The following is a 23,543-nucleotide window of genomic DNA, read 5'->3' on the forward strand; positions in this document are numbered from 1 at the left end:
AGCAGAAGGACCTGGGGATGGCCTCAGCTCCCAGAGCTTTGCTGAGAGGTTTTGGTATCTCCGCCTGCATCTGATGCCTCAGCTCTTTCTATTGTTATGCCCCAGTGGAGACAGACAAAATTTGGCTTCACTTGAAGGTACATTTAGTGGTGCATGGGATGGTGCTCAGGGCAGAAACAGCCCTGGCCATGGGTGCTCACAGGCCTGGAGCAGGAGGGAGCCCAATGAATGCTCCAGCTGTCCCCAAATAATGTGGCAGCTAATGATGGGAATTGTTAAAAATGAGACATCTACAGATATGCAACTGCCTCTAGGCTTCTGCCAACAGCAAGTGCTGCCATGAGGGGTCACAGAGCAGCTCAGAGCTGGGGGCTGTGGGTGGCATTGTGCTGCTTTTATTGCAAGGACGTGGTGGTGCCACACTGCTGCTCTCCAGGCAGAGATGGGCCACCCTGAGGTGCTGCTTGAACTCAGATTTTCTCTTTTCCTCACCTGCACTCACTTGTGACTGCACAGTCAGTGCCAGCTGCCTGCAGCCAGTGCATCCAGAGCATCCTGGAGCTCCTGGCAGTGGCACAGCTGACCCTGATTTGGAGGCCACACCTTTGGCACTTCTGGGCATTTCACTGCTGTGATCCTCCTCCCTGTTACCAGCACTGTGGGAATTCACACACTGAGCAAAATCCATTCCCTGCACCCACCCAGGGCTGCCTTTTTGTTGGCTCCAGCAGCTCTTGTGCTGCTGGGAGAGCCTGAACTACATCTAAGGAACATCTGTGGGAAACTGGAGCCAGGCTGGAATCTGCCTCCATGGCCATTGCACGCTCCAGCCACAGCTGCAGTGTGCCAGATGAGCCTGGCCAGATGGAGGGGCTGTCTGGGGGAGCTGCTCTGCTGCTCCTCTCATGCCAGCAGGGCTTTGACCAGGCAGGATGGTCACGCTGCATGCCGTGGTCACTGTGATAAATCACCATGATAAATCACTGTGATACATCACTAGATCACAGCACCACACTGCCAGCCATTCCCAGCACAGAACACCTTGAACTAGGGAGCTTGTGTCCTGCCAAAAGATTGAGGCTGGATTGTGATTTTTGCATCCCTCCTTAGGAATACAAAATTTTGAAGTAAGCACTGTGGTTTTTTTTGTGTCTCTTTCCATGTCCCATCCCTCTCCCCATATCTCTGGTTTGTATCAAACTCAAATAAACTGGAATACAGTTGCTTGGCTTAGCCCATGCATGCCCAGAATGTGGTGTTACAAGGCCTTTACTTACTGTTGGTCCAGGGATCCCAGGAAATCCCACTCCTCCTGGCATCCCAGGGTGCCCCTGAAGGGAAGGCAAAAGAACATGCCTGCTGTGAATGTCCACAATCTGCACAGACTTTCTTCCTCCCAGTGGGAAGACAGGAAAAATGGCATTGTTGGCTGCTGGCAAGGTCAGGCAGAGCTGATATTTGTCAGGGTAAAATTGCTCAGGGGCAGAAGGAAATGGCCAGGCTGTCACTAGCCCAGCTCCAACCCAGCCAGTGATATCAGCAGCAAGATTTTCTGAACAGCCCAGAAGGGAATGGACTGAATTAATACAAAAATATATCTTTGGGTCTTGTACTGTAGTAGACAGGAAACAAGTGTCAGAGAAGACAAGATCCAGCTGAGGCCCCCACTGTGAAATTCCTAAATGTAGCTCTCTAAAAGGCAGAACACAGCAAGGCACAGTGACTGTGCTGCCCAAGCATTTCCAGCTGCCCTGGTCAGTTTGGACAGATCCTTGTTGGGGGGCACTGTCTGTTCTACAGCCAGGATGGTTGGGTACAGGCAGCCCTTCAGCTCCTGGTTGTCCCCATTTGACACTGCAGGTCCTCAGCTGATGGAGCCACAGAACACACCTCAAACTGCTGGGAAAACTGCTGGATTCAGCTGCTGGGGAGAGGCTGCACTCAATATTCACTCACTCAAATGCCCATTCCTATCCCCACAGACAGGGGAGGAAATTGCAGCTGTTGTCATAAAACTCAGAGACAGGAGAAGCTGCACCCTTGGCTAGGACAGACAGAGAGGGGGCAGCAAGAGTGAGAGGATGCAGACTTACTCCTTACCATCGACCCCTTGACTCCAGGAGGGCCTGGGGGTCCCACTGGGCCACGGTCACCCTAGGAGAGAGACACAGGGAGAGTGATCTAGAGCAATGAAACAACTAAAAAAATCCACAAATTCATATCTACGCAATCGGCTTTCTACCAGAAATGGTTCCATAATTGCTCTCTTTCCATCCATCTCATCAGAGTAATGGGAGAATAAGGATTAACTAATTCTCCACATTCCAAGAGAGGGGACTTTACTGTTGCCATCAAAAGCACCAAGGTATGAAGGAAACAGGCAGATCACCTTCAATTCCAAACCCAAGGAAATCTCCAGCCCTGCCCACCCAAGGACATGTCTGTTTTGCAGTACCACAATCCCTACACGTGCTGGCATTTTCAGAGCCAGGGGTTTGAAGTCTGTTGTCACAAGGCCCTGCTGAGAGCAGGGAATCCAGCTGGAAAAAACCAGAGATGCTGCCTGGTGCTTGCAGAGGAGACTGTGGGTGTTTGGGATAACTCCCTGTCCTGTGGCTCTTACTGAGACCACAGTGCCAGCAGCAATGACCTGGAGGTCTGATTTATGAGGGGCTCGGAGCTGGATGACTCCCCAGCCCACCCTAAAGATAGGATCCCTTCTAAAACAAGCAGTTAAAGAACTTAATGTACCAAAACATCACTTATTCATTGCTAAAGTCTTCCCTTATCCCCTCACTTTCCATGAGTATTTCCTTGGTAGGAGACAGGAGGGTCAAGCCTCACCAGCACCACCACAACCTGCTGATGTGAGGTGACACAAAGGTGTGGCTTTAGCACTGGGACATCAACAGCTCCTTTGGGAGATGGTGGCAGTTCCCACACAACTGTCTGTAGTCTCCCTGCAGCCCCAGGGGTGCACTGGGAATTAGGTGTGTTAGGTTTGTATGCTCAGGGGGGTGAGGAAGGAGGATTTAGCAAGTGCTGCCAATTAGTTTACGCCCAAAATCTGACCTACCTTCCAACAGCACAAAGTGTAAGGGGAAATATTTTCTGGGCTCTAAGGAGCTTATTAAAAACAAACCCCAGAGTTTGTGTTGTCACCAGTTGGCCTTTGTAAACCAATGTAAGGATTTTTTTTCTCCCTGAATGGATGGATTTTATTAAATGTGTATTAACTGTATTGTTCTCTTTGATAATCTTTGGATTCTACTGGCTTCAGTCTTAACTTTTGCAGCTCTCAGGATGGAGACTGCTGACTCAGCTATGTCTAATGAAAGCATATTTCCCACTTAATTTAGCTCACAAGAGCGTAGTAAGCTGTAGGATACTATGCCAACTGGAGGCCTGGTTGAGGTTTTGATTTGATGATAGCTATTTCTGTCATCCCTAAATATGTCCTGGTAGAGAAGCCTGATGGAAATCCCAGCTGTGCTGAGGATCTCCAAGGGCAGATTTTCAAAGGACAGCCTGGGTTTGCCTTGACACTGATGTAACATCATCACATTACAGAGCTGATCTGGAAGCTGAGGAGACTTCATGTGGTCAAGGCTTTGGCATGGAAGGCACAGGGACAAATGTGAACTTAATTGAATGGAGAAAAAGATCTTCCCATGTCTCCTGCATGGCAAACACCTTATTCTTCATTCAATTCAGGGCTGTAGCTGCCAATGAGACAGCCCACTCAGGCACCAATTTTCTGTGTAACCACCCTGGACACATCACTCTTTATTCTCTAAAACACAGCCCACATCATGTCACTCTTTTCAGTTCTTGTGAGCTTTGACAGCTTGGACTGAGACTGACTCTGCTACTGCCCCACCAGGGCCCACAGGACAGAAAGGCCTTTCCAAAGGCTGCTGTGGACAGACAATAAAATGGATCTGCAGCAAACACAGTATAACTGTCACAGAGTCTTTACATCATTACCCAGAGGACAGGGCTTGAAGCAATAAAAGTGAGAAAGAGAGCACTGATGTGTGGAATGCATCGTTTTATGCTCCTCGCTATCTTTACGGCCGCGCTGTGAATAATTAAAGCACCAATGAAAACCAGCAGCGTGCGAGTGAGGTACAATGAGTGACACACATGATTTGTCTTTGGGAGCTGCCTCTGAATAAAAGTTTACACTCTAATAGAAAACAAATTAACGTCCTTTTACGTTTTTTATGTGAAATAAAGCCCTTTTTATTCCCCTGGAAGAGGTTTGTGTCTGTAGTGTACACAAGAGGGCACCAGCCCTGAGTGTGCCCAAAGCAATCAGGGGCAGCCAGATGGGATGGTCCTCACCAGACAAAAAGGGAAATATTTGGACCAGCTCAGATGGGTGGCTGCATTCTTGTACACCTGAGAAATTGCCGAGACCTCCTGTTCCATGCAGGCTCAGCCCTGGTCCAGCATGACCCCCCTGGGAACCCAGAGGACACCTCTGCAGAAATCTGTAACCTGAATCCCATGGACTCCTCCCATGACTAGCAACACAGGGCTGATGGATCCCTCATTCCTATAAAAACCAGAGCTGACCATTAAATACAAATTCCCTGGCATATTATGAATGAGGAAAGTGAATTTTTCAAAGAATATTTGACAGCATCTCCCTGGAGGGCAGCACATGTTAATTCCTGAATGAGAAATGGGATGATTTTGGCCTGGTCCTAGTCTAGCTCAGACACCCTGGATGTGCTTCATTCCCAGCTGGGTGTTGCACTCACATCACAACTTAAATCTCCACAACCCTTTTCCCACCCCAGCCTCCCTACCCTGCAAAAATTACAGCAAAGATTTCATTGCAAGCAATCTTACCTTTTCTCCTGCCATTCCAGGCTCCCCCACTGGACCAATGAAACCCATGAGACCCTGAGGAAAGAGAAGAGCACAGCTAATTTTCAGTTTTTATTTGCTGAGAAAGTAAACAGTTCCTTTGGTCCACCTTGCTGGTTGCAACAGCACAGCATCCCTCGTCTAATGCTCAGTAATTCCTACTGGCTACCAGAGCGGATGGAGTTGCTCCCAGCCATGGGAATGTCTAACTCCACAGCTGGTTCTGCTTTAGGGGCCAGCTGGAACAGCAGCACCAGGATCTGCAAGAACCACAACACACAGAGCAGTGGATGGGTGAAGGAAGGAAGGCTGAGTCCATAGTGAGGCTTTGTTCTGAGAGCTTTCCCCAAAAAAGCTTCTCCAGGAGCTCCTGGGTTGCACAGAGACAGACTCAGCATCATTTTAGCAGCTGGACTGGGTAGGCTTCTTCTGGGTTAATCCAAGCTGTCTCAGCCCTTTGTGCAGACTAATTTTGCCCTGGATAGTGTTGTGCTGGTGAGATGCCAGTAGGAAATAAAGGTTCCTGCAGCCAGAGAGGCCAGCAGGGCAGTGGATCTCACACACCACTCAGAAACCATCTTGGAACAAATCTCCAGCCTAAGCTCAGGGTTTAACAATGTTCAGGATAATGAAGAGGCAAACAGAGCTGCTTTTAATTAGGAAGATGGAAACAGATGCAATCTCAAGAGAAGATTCCTGAGAATTAAGATAAAGCAACCTCCCTACCAGCTCCAGTGGTTTCTGGCTCTGGAGATGCAAGGGACTCTCCCCTTTGCCACTGCAGGCACTCGTCTCCTCTGTGCCATGATGGAAATACCACCAGCCATGGGATGACAGCTACAAAGAGAAAAGCTCCACTATCCTGTAGGGGTGTCACCAACCTTTCTGAAGTGGTCTGTGCTTTGAAATGGCCTTTGTGTCAGAAGCTGAGGCAGTCCTGGAGCACAAGATTGTCATCGTGGCCAGGCTGCACTGACCAGACACCCATGGCAAGCAGAGCTGGACTCAGCACAGATTGCCCAGTGCAGGAATCAGCTGGAGAGCAGAAAACTCTGCAACATCTGCCTGTGCAAGGTTGCCACTGGGTGGCATTGCTGAAGGCTGCTGGATCAATGGTCCTTTCAATAAGACACAAGTGCAGGTACACAACTGCATCCAGTTCCTGAATTTTTCCAATAGCTCAAGGCCATGAAGAAGGCAAAGGTTATGGCAGAAAATGGCAAAGCAATGAGATGCAACAGGCAAAAATAGACAATAAAGGAAGAAAGAATACAGCTCCTGCTCATTTCCAATTTCTTGGAAAACCACAGAACTCTTTCTCTCTCCTGGGAATATGGTGTTAAAGAAATTTCTGGTTCCTTAGGCCAGTCCCTGCAGAAGAGGGATCCTTTCTCTGCAGACAGTGTTGGTCCCATTCAGAACAAGACTGTTTCAAACTCCCTTCCAAGGGGTTCTGCATATCCAAGCTCAGGCTTGAAGGCCAATCTTCAAACCCACTGTTCATGGCAGTATCCACCCTAAAAAGCCTCTCAGGAATCTGGGTCCTGAAGCCAGGTGTACTGGTGACGCTTCTCAAGTTGCTGCTTTGCAGAGAGGTTTGCAGGGATCTGAGCACACCAAGACCCCCCAACACCCTCCTGAGACCTCCCTTGCTGTCACAGATGTGCTGCTTGTTATGGCAGCTTGGGGACAAACCTGCTGGGAGAAACCATGGCCAACACTGGTCCTGCTGTACAGATGGGATGGAAGGAGAACACAGCCAACATCTCAGCCCAAACCCAGGAAAAATTCTGCCTGTGCTGGTGCACTGTGGGATGCACAGGGGAAGATGTCACTGCTGCCCACGAGAGAGGAGCATCCCATGGTTGTGAACGTGAGATGCAGAGCTGGGGCCCTGCAGCTTCCAGCACAGTAGCTCTGCAGTGTTTGCAGCCAGCACTGTCTGCTCTGGGCTAAATTAACCGACATTGCTGTGTCTGCAAGCAGACACAAATCGAGATAGATATGTCTACGCCAAATAAATCTCAGTAATTTATCAGGAGTATAAGAAAAAACAGGGGAAGATTGGGTAATGATGTTCCTCACTGGCCAAAATGGGATAGACACTAAAGGCGAGGAGATTTAGGTTTTAAGACAGAAAGATTTAGGTTTTAAGAACCAGAAGAGCTGCCAATGGCAAATGTTTAATCAGAGCAGACACGAACTGTGGTCATTACCCTAAAATGGCTGTGGCACAACATATTTTTCTCAGGGTTGAAAAGAGGACCTGCACCAAGCAGGGCTCTGGGCAGTGTGTGTAATGATGCACGTGAAGTCCCAGCAGCAGTGGCTGCCCGGATAAAGGCCCACACTATACAGAAAAGAATGTAAAACATTTATATTAGACAGGAGTTCAGCATGTCGCTCATGATTCAGTCTGCTGTACTCCCCAGCCAAGGGCATGGTGGAAAAGGGATGGAGATTGTTAAAAAGTTGCTGGGGGCTTGTGGAGGGGGGAGGCAAGGAAAGGAGGGGGAACTGGTGGGTTGTAATTCCTAACTCCTGTCTCGCTTTCCCCATTTATTGTCCAGCCCTGTCATAATTAAGCCCCCCCTCTTGGCTCCACCAACAGAGAGCAAGTCAGCACTGAGGGCTTGCATAAATCAGAGCCCATTTGGGAGGGAGAAGCAGCCCAGCATGAGCAGGGTCTCCCAGGGACGGGCCCGCTGGTGGCTCCCAGCGGGAACCTCTGTGTGTGACTGGTTCACCAGAACTCAAAACAAAACAAACCAGGCACAAAGGGAAGGGACGGGAGGGAGTAAATGTACAATCCTCCCATTCAGATGAAAGAAAGGGAAAGTAAAACAGTAAATATCGCGGTTTATAGACAGGAGGACGCTCTGACCCGCAAAGAACAGCCATGTGGTTTAACCCTCTGTGCACCGGGCTCAGCCCGGCCCTGGGGCTGGGTTGGGTTTCCACCATCCTGGGAGTGAGGGGAGGGAAGGTGGAGAGGTGCTGTGGAAACACCACAGTGCCTGAAAATCCCTGACTGGGATGTCTGGAGGTCAGAGACGCCCTGGAGGAGAAGGTGAAGGGTTGGAAAGGAGCAGTGCTAACACGTGGGAAAAACCAGAGCAGTTCCCTGCTCTGCTCTTGATGACCCTGTTGACTTTGGCCAAGACAATCAGGACATCCCTACCTGCAAACCTGACATTACAGCCTCTCTCCTTTGGAAGGGGAAAGGCATGAAGGAGATGGTGCTGGTGTCCTTTGACAAATGATCTTAGAATACTGATATTGAGACAAAAGACTTTGATTTAAAGGACAAGAGAAGAGCCTTGGCTGTCCTTCCCAGCACACAGTGATGGGTACATGGCTGACCCTGACACAGCCCTGTGGGTGAGCAGGGCTGTCACTCTTGTCCAGTACAGGGGAAGGGACTCAAACAACTGCTCCTGCTGTGACAGGACATCCCAATCCCATTAAGAACATGAGGCAACCGAAGACTCTTTCAGCTGGCACAACTTTTCACTGGGATTTTCCAGTGCCAATCAGGGCTCCCTGGGATGGCAGCACCTTCCTGCCTGCTCCAGGCCATGGCTTCTCCCACAGGGCTCTCTGACCTTCAGGATGGACATTTTGGTGACATTCTCCTGCTGTGCGTTCCTCAGCTCAGGGACAGGAAGGCTGGTGGTTTCCCTGGCCAGGGACCTTGTATTCCTCTCCATATCTTTCTGACTCCATCTATCTCCAGGCAAGGAAGGGTTAACCCACACATTTCCAGGGTACTGGGGCGCCTGGCAGCTGGAATCCTTCCAGCACAGGGAGACAACAAGCATCTCATGAATGATCTTCCCCAGTCTGTGTCCTTGCAATGGAAAAACAATGCATCAGGGGCTGCCCTGTGCTTTAAAACCTCATTTTTCAAGGAGAGCTCAAGTATAACCGGAAACCTCACAGAAACTCCTGTGTTTTCCTAAACAGATGTCCCTAAGAAAGGGCAGAAATCTCCAATGAGATGGATGGCTGGTCTCTTCTCATGCTGTTATGCTGAGATTTTCTACTCTGAGAGAAACCATTTGTCAGGCAGAGCAGCAGGACTGAGAAGTGTGATGTTTTCCACCCTTGCTGTGGAATAGAAAACATCAGGGTGTCCACAAGAGAAAACAGGGTGAGGTGGTGGTGTCTTCAGTGCCAAGGGCTCTGCAAAAATCCAACCCAGCACCAACACCAACTGCTGAAGGAAACCCCAATGCTCCAGCATCGTTCAGTGGAGATGTGAGGGCAGAGGAAGTTATTTCTCATTACTCTGGTGAGACGTTTTTGTTCTAATTACTTGACTGGTTCAGAAATGGAAATTTTCTGGGTGATATTTCTAGACAGAGTAATTGCCTAAGAATAACACAGGCAGCTTTCCTACCACTGTGCTGGTTTCAGTGTCAGCAGAGGCCAGCTGTGTTTTCTTTTCGATGAACAGTGCCTACAGTTCTCATCCAAGGTCAGTCCTGAGGGAAGTTAAAGAATAATATTCCTAATGATGCTTTGCCCTTCAAGGACAATGTCTGGTTAAGGATCTCAAAGCACTTCTAAATACTCATTTTTAACAGTATCCACAGGTGCCACTTCAGAACAGGAGGCATTGGGCTAAGCTCTGCTCAGGGCTGTCTCACACCTCCCAAAGGAGGGGAAACTGAGGCACAAAGCACTGCAATGTGTTGCCTCAGATTGTGCAGAATCTGATAAAGCTGCAAGTAGAACTCAGATGTGGGGAACTTTACTCCTTCAGTAGTTGCTCTTCAAGGAGAGAATTAACAACCATAACACAGAAATGGCTCTAATTTCCAAAGAGAAGTAACCACCTTTGATGGATACAGAGGCTGGTATCAGACTGCTGGTACTGAAAAGGATCCACCTTGACTTCTGTAGACTTCCTTGGTCAGAAACCCTTGGAAGAAGTGACCCAAAGAAGAGCCAGAGAGGCTGACAAGCTAAACCAAAGCAAACCAAGCTGACCATCCAGCAGGGAAAGTGTTGGGAAGGACAGCAGTGGTGGGAAGCAGCACCCGCAGTGCCAGGGCCAGCTGCCACAGCCACTTTGGTGTGGTCATGCAGGAACACACAGAATTTGTTGGAGGCTCTGCGGCTTCACTTTCAGGGCTGTTGGTGGACAAGTTTGTTGGTTTCAATCACAGAGATGTGGGAACAATTGTTGCTTTTTCCTTGATGCCTGTGGTTCCCCCAAAGCCTACAGGGATCGTGCATGTCCTGGGTTATGCCAGCAGAATGTTCTCCATGGAATTACAACAAAATGCAGCTCAGCGTCTCTTTTCCCAGGGTCTGGTTTCTCCAGCTGCTGGCTCCTCTACTCCCCAGAAAATTTAGGGCAAGTGAAAGCAACTCAAAGCAGAGAATCCTCTCCTTAAAGCCTGGAACCTGGAGCACCAGGGCTGTGGGCAGATTTGAGGTGACCAGAAGTGCCTCTGCCCTCTGCCTGCACTCTGGGCACCCAGGACACGTTGTACAGAGGGGATCATCAACGAGACAAGGAAAATGAGGAATTTACCTGCTCACCAACTTTCCCAGGTCGGCCACGGTTTCCTGGCTCACCCTGCAGGACAAGGAGACAAAGGCACATGGGTTACTGGGTGCTGCCAGCCAGACCCTGGGCACAGCCTGGCTCTTTGTACCCATTATTTGGGCTGCAAAGTTGAATCAGGAAAAATCTGTGAGAAACAACATGTTACAAAACCAACTGTGCCTTGGAGGAAGAAAGAACTTTCTTACTTATCCTAAGTAAGAACACTACTGACACAAACATGGAGCAAACATTTGCTGTTCTGGAGTGAAATGCCCCAAAATCTGGTCCTGCTGCAGTAAAATAACCTTCAGTGAACCACATGGAAACCTAAGATATCTATGGTATAGGCTCAGCGTAGTCCTGGCTACTTTATCCCAAAGTTTTACAAAGCATAAGAAGGAAAGACAACCCAAATACTCCCAGGCAATGCTGCACCCTGATTCTGTTGTTGTAAAACCTCAGTCAGGCACACGTTACTGTCACATGGAGCACCCACAGGAAAACCACAGCAAGAACCTATGTGAGATAACTCCTAGTGCAGGAAGAAGGAGTCCAGAGCATGAAAATGATGAAGGAGAAAGCAGGAGGAGAAGGATTGCACACCCAGCAGGGCCCAGGGCAGCTGTGGCAGGCACTCAGAGCGCCCTGCATGGGCCAGCCAGGCTCACCAGCAACCAGCAGTGTCTCCAGGACAGCAGCTGTATTTTCTCAGTAGGCAGATACTCCAGATGTGCTGCCAGAGCACATTTTTGCTATTGACTGTTTGAAGAGGTTGTTTTTGTTGGGTTTTCTCTTCCCTTTCGAGTGTGGGTTTGTGGAGTGCATTGCCCTGGGATGGCTCCTGCTGATAATTAGGCAGCAAAGATAGGAATGATGTGCATTGTTTTAGAACAAAACCATGGAGAAGCAATGGAAAATGAAGTGATGATGGAGGGAGAAGTTGGTTAATATCAAAAGAAGAACACATTTGTTTATAATAGCTTAAAAATGCACCATCATTCTTTTTGAAGAAAGAAGCAGAAGCTGAGACCCCAAAATTCTGAGAAAAAGAGGAACCCTCAGTTCTCTTGCTCTCTCTGGAATGAAACTTGGTAGAATGGTAAAGGTGAGAAAAGACATTTCCCTCTTCCTTTCCTCCCTTCTACCCAGTGCTTTCCTGATCAGGAACAAACTCTTTTCTTACCTTTGGACCGTTGGGACCAGGAGTTCCTGGAAATCCCTTCCGACCAGACCGACCCTGAAATACATGGAAAAACCATAAACATCAAAAGCTTGCAGCTGCTTTGCTCACAGGTGCTGCTTACATGCTTGTAAAATAAAATAGAAACATAAAATATTCATTTTCTGATCCACCTATTACCAATTTTTGGGATATTTTACTATCCTGAGGTGACAATTATGTACAGATCCATTACAAAATCCTGAACTGGCAAGCTCACAGATATGAAAATATTTTTTTTGCTTCTTCTAGCTGTGTTTCTGTGATACACCACAGAGGTCAAAAGGACTCTCTCTGACTGTCCAATCTTTTTTTTTTTATTTTTCCTCTACTCATTGAAAAATACTATAAATCAAGAAAGAAACACAAGTGCTGGTTATGGAGATAATTTCCAATCAATGTCATTTATCTTGAGGATGAACTGTTTAAACATTAGACAGTTTTTCAAGGTTTGAGACTCCAGCAAAATCATAAACTCAACACCCTGTGCAAGGCACTTCCTGGACTTTCAGCCATCCTGGATCAAGCAATCAATCAAAGCCTGGACAAGACAATAATTCAAGCAGGGCAGATTAACTTCCCAAACCAGGAGGGTGGAAGCTTTTTGAGAATTTAACTACAATTCCATTGTAAAGTCATCAGTGCTGGTAATAGATGAGTGAATAAATGAATGGAACCTACCTCTGGACCAGGGACTCCTGGTGGTCCTAAGGGGCCTTCATCTCCCTGAGGTGAAAAGAAATTAAAATAAAAGGCAAAGCAGTGACAAAATTTGGACTCACCATGCAGCAAGAATGAAATGCCTGCAGTATGAGCAGCAGTTAAACACAGGCTGTGTGTTCAGCTGTCACATTTTAACAGCTGAGCCCTTCTCTTAGAGCAGCCACTGAGGTTTCTCAGGAAAAAAAGATCTCAAGTCAAGCCTTGCCAGTAAAAGCCATCCAAAATGTGACCAAGGGAACACCAGTTGATTTGGTCTGTGATGAGCTGGACTTGGCCACTGGGGTACCCTGGACATGCTGCCATAACTCTGCTTCATTTGATTTGGCAGGGATGTGAATGCTATAGAGCTCTCTTTTTCCCTCTTCCCCCCCAAAAAAAGCATGCACCAAAATTTCCCACAGAACCACTTGGCAACTGTGTGAACGTTTCCCTTTTGCTTTCAGCTGGGACTACACATGCTGCAGAATGGAGCTATCACAAAATCTCACACAGCAATTGGACTCGCTCCTCTCCCTTGGCTCCACACCAATTTCTAATGTGATAGGATCAGATCTACAGTTTCTAAGAGACCTTCAATTAAGCTTCACAAAAATCATCTCAAGTGTCCAAACCCAATTGCCAAGAGAGGAATTAAAAGCGCCCTTGGCAGCCCCAGCCTGGCTGCTCTCCTTTGGGTGGGCAGCCCTGGTAATGAAGGGGCGCTGGCAGGCTGAGGGTGGGACTGGGGGTCAGGAACCCAGCGCCAAGGGCACAGACAAGCCACCCACAATATGCCCCATTTCCAGAGGGATGCAATTCAGTTCAGAGCCCTGACCCAGTGCCCTGGGTGAGCGCGGTGGTGAGAGCACAGTGCTGTGCTCTGCTGCACACTCTGAGCCCTGCAGCACAGCTCACACCAAACTCCATGTCCATGTCTTTGGGCTCACTTTTACACTCACTAACTAGAGCAAATTGAAGGCAGCTTGGTCACGCCTGCCTGAACCTGGAATGCAGGGCTTCGATTCCCTTTGTATTTTGGCTGGAATATTTTTTTCTTCCCCCCTATTTCACTGCAAATAAATGAGCTAATTTGCATTAATCCCATTTAGAGAACAAGCAGAAGAGTTCCCAGAAAAAGTTAAGAATTATTAGTGCTATTAAAACGAGCTCCTGCCCATGCATGTGCTCAGTATTATTTACACAATGTCTCGTGACTCTGGACAAACAGCTTACACTGGCCTGAGTGAGAGGAAATTACACCAATGTCACTGGAGTTCCAACAGGATAAACAGGGAACCCAGACATTCTCTGCTGCTCCCATCATGTACAATTAAATCAGTGACAATTGTTCCCTTCCTAATGACTGCAAGGGCAATGATGCTTCAGGTTCTGAGGTGAAATTGCGAGTGAAAGCTCTCAGGTGCTGGGCAAATGAAGTTCTGCAGAGCAGCAATTCCCATTTCCCTCTCTTTTTACAGAGGGATGTTTCTCCATGTGAGAGGGCAGAGTCTGCAGGTCTCATGGTTGAAAAGGAGCAGACTTAAAAGGAGCAGAAAGCAGATGCCAGGCCAGGGCATGTCTGTGCAAGGGATGTGCAGGGAAAAGGGCTCTGACACCCATCTGGGGGTGGGGAACAGGCTTTAAAAGCAAAGCCAAGGCAGAATTTAGGGTCAGCAGATGCCAGCAGTGGCTGGAAGCAGAGATCACAAGATCACACAGCTCAGGGGAAGCTCCTCTTCTGCAGATCTCTGATCACTCAGTATAAACATCTGCTTCCAAATTCAGAGGGACCAGAGCATTTTAAACCACAAACACCGTTTCACCATTCAATAATTTAGAAAATTCAGCATTATTCTTTAAATTAAACCTCTTTTGAGCTAAGGACACTCACCTCTTGTCCAGGCAGTCCTCTTGGCCCAGGTAAACCTCGTGCTCCTGGCTTTCCCTGAGAAAGAGCCAAAGGAAAAGATACTCAGAAAATAGAAACATAAGCTCAGAAGGGCAATTAAAATGAGAAAGTCTCTTTCACAGCCATGGGACATTATCCAATATCAATTTGGTTACAGAAAAAAAAATCTGAAGAAAAGAAAACGCTGCACTTGGAGGCACCTCAAGCCAAACAGACCAAGCTGAGATGCTGGCCAGGACAATCTTTAGGAATCTCCTGGGCTTTCTCTCTTCCCCCCTTCCCACTACTTTGTTTTCCCTGGCTGCTCCCAACGCCATACAGAGCTGCAGTCTCTGCTCCACTCACCTTCAGACCTTCAGGGCCATTTTCTCCTGGTGGGCCAATGTCACCTGGGAAGCCCTGGAGGAAATGAGGAACAGTCAGGGTGCAAAGGTGGAATTCTGCAGAGGTGAAGCCTCTGTCAGAGGTTTAGTTAGAAGCTAAGGGACAAGGTGTGTTACATGCTGGCAGTGTCCATGTGGAGGTCACACAGCTTTGGGAGTGAAGGGGACACAAAGGAGCAGCATCATCAGTTTGATGGAAGAGCAGCCTTTCCCTAATTCCCTTTAGGTCCATCTTCTTACAAGATTTATTGCAGTGAGGGCCTTCCTGTCATCACACAGCTAAAAGCAGTGATTTGGGTTTTAATTAATCTTTCTGAGGCAGCCCATAACCTCTGTGCTCCCAGAAAGGAGCTGCAGCCTCGGCGACAAAGGGAAGCAGGCGAGGAATTAGGAAAGGTGCTGACACCCTCGTTAGCTGCCGTCAGCCTGGCAGGGCTCCTTCCCACCCAGCCACCCACCCATGGAGCAGGAAACAAAGGAATCCCTGCTTATTTCCAATGGCAACAAAGAGGAACGATTGCTAAGTGGCAGCACTCAGCTGAGGGCCCTTCCAGACCCTGTGAAATACCAGAACGCTGATGAGGGGAAAACAGACATCAGCTGTGCTGAAAGGGGCTCTCCAGCATCTTACAGACCTTGTCTGGTCACTTAGGAAGGAGAAAAAATGATGGTGTGCTGGGGGAAGCTCATCCTGGATCTAAGATATCACTGTGACCTTTTTTTGTTAAGGGAAATAAGAGGACTTTCTACCTTAAATGGTGTTTTCAGGGGGAAAAACTGAAAAAACTCCTTCATTTTATCTATGACAAAAAGGGGAAGGAAAAACCAGGATCTCATCTTCATGAGATGTAGAATAGGTCATGAGCCCATCTTGATTCTTCCTACCCCATCACCACTCATGTGCCCTCGTATCCCAGCAGAGAAGTGAAGCCTGAGGCTGGGAGCATGTGAGAAGGAGGTGGTGGGACATACCTCAGGGCCAGGGGATCCTGGAAAGCCAACTGGTCCTTTGTCACCAACTTTTCCCTGCAGAAATTGGAAGAACATGGGGAGAAGTGAGCAGGCTGCTGGCTGTCAGGTTCCTGTTTAGAACAGCCAAGCTGTCTGTCCAGCTGGGCACAGAACCTCGGGAGGGGAGGTGAGGGAGCAGAGGGTGCTTGGTCACTTACCAGGGGGCCTGCCTTCCCTCGTGCCCCAGGGACCCCAGGCAAACCCTGGCTGCCCTGAGAGAGACACATTTCTTTCAGAACACAACAAGGCATCATCAAAAAATTCCAATTTTCCCCAGGCTCCAGCTTTGCTGCAGAATGAGAAGCATCTCCTAAAGGCTGAGCTCAGCCCTGCATGGAGCTGGGACAGCTGCACTGATGTCAGGGAGATGTTCCTGAGGACAGCCCTGAATTTAGCCCCAAAGAACACAAACTGCTGCAGTTGGCTGTGGCTCAGAGCCACGCAGGCTCCAGCACAGGGCCATGTGCAACATTTGTCAGCCACAGGCAGTATCACATTAAATCACAGGGGAGAAGTCATTTGATCAGAAGTTATACAGAGCATTAAGTGGTTCCCTGGGTCAGGGTTTAAGTTGCTGCATTGAGCAGACAAAATCTCCTGAGTCTGCAGCCTCTGGACCACACACATTCACACACATCCTCATCAATCCCATCCCTTCCAGCCTCTGCTAGGAGACATAGCCCCTACAAATAAAACCCTGCAGAACTGCTTTTATTATGGTAACTATAAAATCCATATTCTGATGTGGATTTTAGAAAGGCACAGCATACCCCAAGTGGGAAATATCCAAGCAGGGCAACCTGACAGCAGGATGCAGCCAATTCCAGCTCCTAGTGGAGGAACTGAGATAACTGGTGGCCACTGCTATGTGAGGGGAAAAGAACAAAAGAGAAAAGAAAAACAATTACCTTGTCTCCTTGGAAGCCAATATCTCCTGGAACACCTGCTCTTCCCTGATCACCCTGGGTACACATCACCAGAGAGTTAAAACAGGCAACAGCAACAGCCAAAATGCCCAGGTTGGTGCTCAGGAGGTGCAAAAGGCTCAACAGCAGCTGCACTCAGAACTGAGCTGCTGGCAAGCTGCAGATCACACTGAACACAGCAACAGCCCTGAACAAAGTGTGGATTGCCCAGCTTGATTCTAAGGTGAGGAAGGAAACTGCAGGAGAGCAAAAACCAGGAATTCCCCAGCATTGTGTATCTACAGGAGCAGCAAGAAGAGAGAGCACATTCCTCTGGCTAACAGGGACCATGATGGTGGTGAAGTGTTAAATTCAGCTGAACAGAAGAGCTCAGTTTTCAATGAATGAACCTTTTCTCTCACAAGGCTCTATAGAAAAGCAAACAATCCTCAGGGTTTCTGTGAGCATATCCTAGTCCTGACATCAAACATCAATCCTCTTCCATAAGAAAACAAGAGCAACTTCTGGTAATGCTTTAGTAGTACCTCCCTGCCAATCTCTGAGCTGAGCTTCCCTGGGAGGGGTCAGCTGGTGCTCACTGAGATGGGAAGCCCATCACTGACAGTATTTCCTCACCAAGCTGTCTGTCTGTCTGTCCCTCATTGGACCAACATAGCAGATTCTGCCTCCCTGAGTGGAAGCCAAATGTCCCTGAAGGTTTTCCAAGGAGCAGTGGGCTACCTTGGTTTGACTCTCAGCCTTGCTGTGAGCAGCTCTGGACCAAATCACCTCCTGATGCCCCTTCCAGCCTCATGTGTTTAGTGATTTACTTAAACAAAGGATGAGTCAATGATGGGGCAGAGAAAGGAAAATTCTACTTGGGAAGTCAAGGGAGGAATGACTACAATAACTTGGTACAATGACAAGACCCAACAAAAATAACTGCTGGAGGAACTCTGTCCCATGAACTTGGCTCCCCAGCAAGGGAATGAGCCACTCCAGGGCTATATGTTTAAACATAGCCCACATGGAAGACATATGGAGTCCTGCAACAGAGCCAAAGTCCACAGAGAGATGTCAGAGAAAGTCCACTTCACTCCAGAAAAACCACCCACTCTCACCCATCAGAGAGCTGAAATAATTGCAACTACCTCAGTAACATGCAGGGGATAATCAAATTGTGGACGGTTCAGGTTTGAGTTAGTAAAAACTTTTCAAAGACAATTTTTCAGAAGAAAAATAATTAAGAACTATGCAGATTCAATGATGGAAACATTTCATGGATTCATGCTAAATTTGCTTAAATGTTTTGGCAAATGTTCCCAGAACATTTCACTGAACCATCTTCAAAACAAGTCTTTTACGTAGCAAAATTAAAATGTTGGTCTTAAAAATGTTAAATTGATTTTACTCATTTGGTTTTCAACCTAAAATATTTTAATTTGAGTCAAATAACCAACATTTTGTTTCATCTGAACTATTTTCCATATTTTTTTCCTTTGGCAATGCAAAATGGAAACAATCAGCTCTTTACACAGCTTCACTTCGGAAGAAACCCAAGTATTAGATAGAACAGAAATGGTAAAAAAGCTACTGTGTGACCCAGCTCCTTCACAGATTTCTCTCATCTTCTCTGAATTTTCTACTTATTTTATGTAGTCCAAGGCTTAAAACACTAAAATCTATTTAATTCTGGCTCCTGAGTGAAGGCAGCATGAAAACAGCTTTTCTGGAAGTGACAGGTTGGCTCTGAGATTTGGCTTTATCATCAATTCTGAGGGTCAAAGAAGAAAGATTGTATTTTTTATTAAGCAATTTTCTACCCAGAGAGTACAAGTGGCCATTGAAATACTGTTTCACAAGAAATACTTGGACACTAAGTAATAACTACTAAAATAAAAGAGTTTCCTGAGCATAGCAAAACGCAGGAACAAACTTTTGTTTCCAACCTTTAGGAAAAGTGGGGCATGACAGCGAAGCCAGTTTTTAAACAACTCTGAGAAATGGGCATTAGAGAGGGTAAGAAGGAAGCATGGAAACAAAACTCATCTCAGCCTGAGTTGGACTTCACACCAGATGTTGACATGTTATTGTGATAGCAAAATGTCACAGCATGAACAGTCCATCCATGGCTGTCAATCTCTTAAACCAGAACTGAGCACTGGGGCATCACCTTTTACCTGCCCTGGAACTGGGACCTGGGATCTGTGTCCTTAATATGAGGGGAAAATTACAGAGGAAAGAGGTCAGGCATGTTTGTTATTAAAAACTGAGATGCTGAGATGACGAAATGAGCCTGCAAGGACTTGGTTCACGGGGCAGGAAAAGGAATGCAGGATCTGAAATTACAAACAGCCCCTGCCCATGGGATGCTGCCTGTGCTTCATGTTTCACCTATAAAAAGAAATGCAGCTTCAGACACCCCCAGGGCTTGTGTAACCCAACACAAACAGAGAGGGGCTGCAAGGGAAGGGACCAAATGCACAGCTGTGGGATGTGTTTGCTGTCTGGGGGATGCAGAGGAGGTTGTTGTGCAAAATCCCCTCAATTTTCCTCAAGTGGAGTCTCTGCTCCCAAGACTTCCTGCTCAGCAATGCAAAGGGAGCTAACACCACACAGCTCCAGAGGTATTTGCCTGAGCCATGTCCTCCACAAGTTACAGATGTCCTGATTCATAAAACTCCTTTGTGAGAACAAGGAGCTGGGATTTCCTCTGCTTCCTCCACCTTTCCCCTGCACTCATCACCCCACGTGGCCTTCTCAAGGCCCCTCTTGATTTCAGAGTCACACAGTAATTCCACTTCTCCCTTTCTTCCCCCTCTCCTTGCCTCCATGAAAACACAGGAATGCAAACAGAAGGATGACCTGGGTCTGCCTGTCTAGATTCTGGACAAAAGGATGTGATTTTAGCTGGAGGAGTGAGATGCTGTCCCTTATTCTGGCTCACACCTGGCCATGTGATATGAGGGCATCCTCCCAGATGGATTGAGGTGGCAGATCCAGTGACATTCCTGCTGCCTACACAACCATCCAGCCACCCTGTCAGTGTCCTCAGCTTTTACCAGCATCCATCTGACTGCTGCTGACTGAAGGGAGTTTTCCTCAGCTACAAAAACCCAACCTGTGCAAGGCCACGTGTTTTGGATGTGACCAAGACAGATGGGATTAATAGGAGCTTGCAGACATCCAATTAAATCTTCATCAACCCAGGAAGGCAGGATGACTGCAGCCTGGAGCTTACAGGGGAGGCAGCTGGGGGGGAAGGAAAGGTTTCCTGTACCTCAGGAGTGTGGGATTGTTGGGAGGATGGATAATTCTGCACTTGGGAGTATTGGAAGGATAACTCCAGACACAGCCACAAACCATTTGGTTACTGGGAAATACTGGACATAAACAGAGCAGTGATGGAGACTGAACTGTCCAGGAAGATTAATTTTGCTACACAATGATTTAGATCTTAGTGTCTTTTAAGATATTTAACCATTTCTCCCAAGGAGTGGATGGAGGAGTCTGTGGACTCCAGGATCTGGGGTTTAATCCAGAAACCAGCTACAATGCCTTAAGCTAGTCCTAAAGAAAAAGCCCTTCTCTTGTCCTGTCATTGCTCTCAACAGAAGTGGGAAAGCAGCACAAGGGAGAAATGGAAATTGCAGACACAGGAGTCCTGGCTAAGAGCTGCTATAGTATAAGAAGAGTTGAATCACTGGTTTGACACTACTTCCCTCCTGTGCAGTTTTGGGCTGCTAAATCATCCTCTAAAAGCAAACATCTAAGAAGAGAATAAAACATCCGACAGGAGGAGGAGAATACACTTAATGGTCATTTTCCACTGCCCTTCTGAGCAATCAGAGCCAGCAATAAATAACTGCACCTCCCACTCCTTCAGACTAAATAAATCCTCCAGCTGAATATCTCTAGGAGGAGGGTTCTCGTGACAGTGAGACATTTACACACACAGCTTCATGCTGATTTAGCAGGGGCTGTGTGGTTTTGTGCCAGCACCACTAAATCACTGCAATCAAGGCCCCTCTCCATTTTGCTTTTTCTCCAGTGATTTATATCAGTTTGGGACAAGGCAATTTCCTCCCAGAAGGAAGCTGAACTGAGGTGAGGCTCCTTGAACAGGAGCAGAGGTATCCAACACACAGCAGTTTTTTCAGGGGATCTACCTGGTTTGATACAGAGCTGCTTTTTCACACCACATCTTTCCCCCAGATGCATTAATGCAAACTCACTGTCAGTGTTGGATCATCTCCTCCCCATCCCATCACATAAACAGCATAAAAACAGTGGAACATCAGGTAATTGTACAATCACTGTCATCATCAGTGGGAGATGGGAGCTCCAAAGAAGATGTGAGCATAACTTATCTAAACTCCATGGAAAAGGAGATGGGGCAAATATCAAAGAAAGAAAAATCAAAACTAGAGTGTCATGAATGGAGGGAGAGTGAGAAGATGGGGTATAGATGGCTAAAGTGTAACCAGCACTACAATGCTGAATAAGAAACTAGAAAGGGAGTTTCACATGCAAAATTAAAACACAGTGCAATAAGGGAGTATTCAGATCACCTTATCACCTTTCAGTCCATGTTCTCCAGGGTTTCCCATCAGCCCCTGAAACAAAAGAAAGTTCAGAGTGAGATTGAGCCATGGTGGAGACTTGCTCAGGTCTGTGACATTGCTGTTTGCAGAAGGGGCTGGTGGCTCACACCCCTGGGACAGGTCCAATGCCAGACTGGTCCCAAAGTGTGCTCCATCACACATTCTTCATGTGGGAAAATGCTTCTGGAATTCTCCACTGAGAGCACCAGTGGGATGTTGTGTTCAACACCACTGCTGCCCATCCTTTCTCTCAGGACAGTCACCACTGTCCCAGGGAGGAACAGAAAAACCTTCAGCCCAGCTATGGAGGGATGAGAGCTCAGAGATTCCCTCACCTTTAATCCTTTTGGTCCTGGATAGCCAATTGGTCCAACAGGGCCCATGTCACCCTAGTGAGAGAAAGAAAATTACCACAGTCATTAGGTGCAAACCCAACAGATCCCTGCATGTGGTGTGAAATTCCTCTGATATCCAGCCTCAGTGTCCCTGAAGAAATGCACTACTGATATCAACAGCAGCATCCTGGCATGAGTCAAGGCTCTTTGAATGTGCAGACAGCCCCTAAATAAATGCAGCATTCTAAGAAAAGAGAGTGGGGGCAGGAGGTGGGGACAGAGGGGTCTCATCCTGCTGCAGTGAGAAGTCAGAGTGGCACTGTGTGTTGGACTCAGTCTAACACAGGAGGACAGCAGAGCTCTGCCTGCTGTGGGCACCCATGTTTGATGTACAACAGAAACCCTTCAGTGCTGCTGTTGCAATGGGCTCTGGCTCTCCCTGCCATGAAGAGAGGCAGTGACAGGGTGCCTGGCCTGGCCTCAGTGTGTAAATAAACAGGGCAGGCTCCCTCAAGGAGCAATTCTCCAGCCTCAGCCCCGGGCCTGCGGTCACACAGAGAGAGCTGGGCCGCAGCCACCCCAACAGAGCCCTTTTCATACCTCCCAGCATAAAGGCTGCTTGTGGAAATGCATTTGCTCAGAGCTCTGCCCACATGGCTGATTAGGAGAGCAAGAGGCTTTAGTTACACCTAATTCTGCTCTTCAGCCTCTCTTACACCGTGAACCAAACTCTGCAGGGTGCGTGAGCAGAGCCTGGCTGGGCCTGGGGTGGCTGCAGGTGGCAAGGAGGAGACTGAAGGGGACAATGTGTCACCTTCTCCATGCCCTGCAGTGTGTGCACACCCTGGGGAAGCAGCTGGAGCTGCCCTCCACAGAGAGGACAAGGCAGGGTGAACGTGCTCCCTTCTCCCCAGGAGGATGGAGGAGGTCACTGTCAGTCTATCCCACTGGAGATGCTTCAGCAGCCTCAATTCAGGAGCTACATTTTACCCTGGGACACAAGATCTGACTCAGCTTGACCTGAATCTCAGTTTGAAGTTTGGCTGGGCCAGTGTGGAGGGGAGGACAGGCAGCTTCTGACTCCATCATCTCTAGGAGGATCATGATCACATTTGCCATCTCTGACCTTACACTTTCTAACAAAAACAGTATCTGTGAGATAATGGCAACAAGGAAGAGAGAAATCTTTCCAAATATCTGTGAGATAACGGCAACAAGGAAAAGAGAAATCTTCCAAAAGCAAGGATGAAATATTTCCAAATATCTGTGAGATAACGGCAACAAGGAAAAGAGAAATCTTCCAAAAGCAAGGATGCCTTCAATGGTATTGTTTTAAATGGCAATCTTCATCTCCCAGTTTTTTTGACAAGTGCACATCCTTTCTGCTGCTATGGCTAAAGTAGCTACTTTCATTTCCACTAATGAAGGGAAGCAGAGCTAATTCATGGTTCCATGGAAAACATTCCTGTGAATCCACCTCTGTCCCAATCCTTCATCTCCAAGATGGGTGCTCCACCAGATTCCCTGCTGCTCCTTCCAGGAATGTGAGATTTCTGGGTTTGTGCAATGCCTAGTGCAATGAAGGCCTTGATCTAAGCTGACACACTCTCCTGTAATTTAAATTGTGGAAAGGCTAAAGGGGAAGGTTTTAACCATTCCTTGCAAGTCAAGTTTCCATGGTTTGTCACAGTTGAGGAGGAATCATTATGAAAGAATGCTGTAGTAGTAACAGAGCCTACCAATTTATGTGCATGGAAGAGAATAACCTAAAACAAGTGCTGAGACCTAAAAATAAACCAGTTGGGCTTTAACTAACCCCCAGCACAGCTGCCAGAGGAGGAGCTGCCACCCATCCTTACCCATTTATCTCCTGCTGGGGGAAAAGTGCAATGAAGGGTGGAATTTGGCTGAGTAAAATTACCTGGATTAGTGATGGGATGGTGAAAGTGCTTTTAAAATTCCTGTCTACCCAGAGGACAGACTGTTCCTGCCCTCAGACTCTCCAGTGAACAAGAACTGTGTGTCCCTGAGGTCACT

At 47.6% G+C, this 23,543-nt stretch overlaps 1 protein-coding gene across 1 annotated transcript in view; it reads right to left on the reverse strand.

Annotated features, from left to right (window-relative positions):
* COL27A1 (collagen type XXVII alpha 1 chain) overlaps positions 1-23,543 on the reverse strand; it is a 144,797-nt gene that overhangs the window by 54,829 nt on the left and 66,425 nt on the right. Inside the window, exons 15-27 of the mRNA XM_058818232.1 lie at positions 21,507-21,560; positions 21,139-21,183; positions 16,571-16,624; positions 15,821-15,874; positions 15,624-15,677; positions 14,614-14,667; positions 14,251-14,304; positions 12,339-12,383; positions 11,622-11,675; positions 10,424-10,468; positions 4,861-4,914; positions 2,101-2,154; positions 1,278-1,331 (exon numbers count right to left, since the gene is read on the reverse strand). Coding sequence (XP_058674215.1) covers positions 1,278-1,331; positions 2,101-2,154; positions 4,861-4,914; positions 10,424-10,468; positions 11,622-11,675; positions 12,339-12,383; positions 14,251-14,304; positions 14,614-14,667; positions 15,624-15,677; positions 15,821-15,874; positions 16,571-16,624; positions 21,139-21,183; positions 21,507-21,560 — 675 coding nt within the window. The remainder of the gene's footprint in view (positions 1-1,277; positions 1,332-2,100; positions 2,155-4,860; positions 4,915-10,423; positions 10,469-11,621; positions 11,676-12,338; positions 12,384-14,250; positions 14,305-14,613; positions 14,668-15,623; positions 15,678-15,820; positions 15,875-16,570; positions 16,625-21,138; positions 21,184-21,506; positions 21,561-23,543) is intronic.

This window comes from Ammospiza caudacuta, chromosome 21 (assembly GCF_027887145.1).
Source record: "Ammospiza caudacuta isolate bAmmCau1 chromosome 21, bAmmCau1.pri, whole genome shotgun sequence".
NCBI lineage: Eukaryota > Metazoa > Chordata > Aves > Passeriformes > Passerellidae > Ammospiza > Ammospiza caudacuta.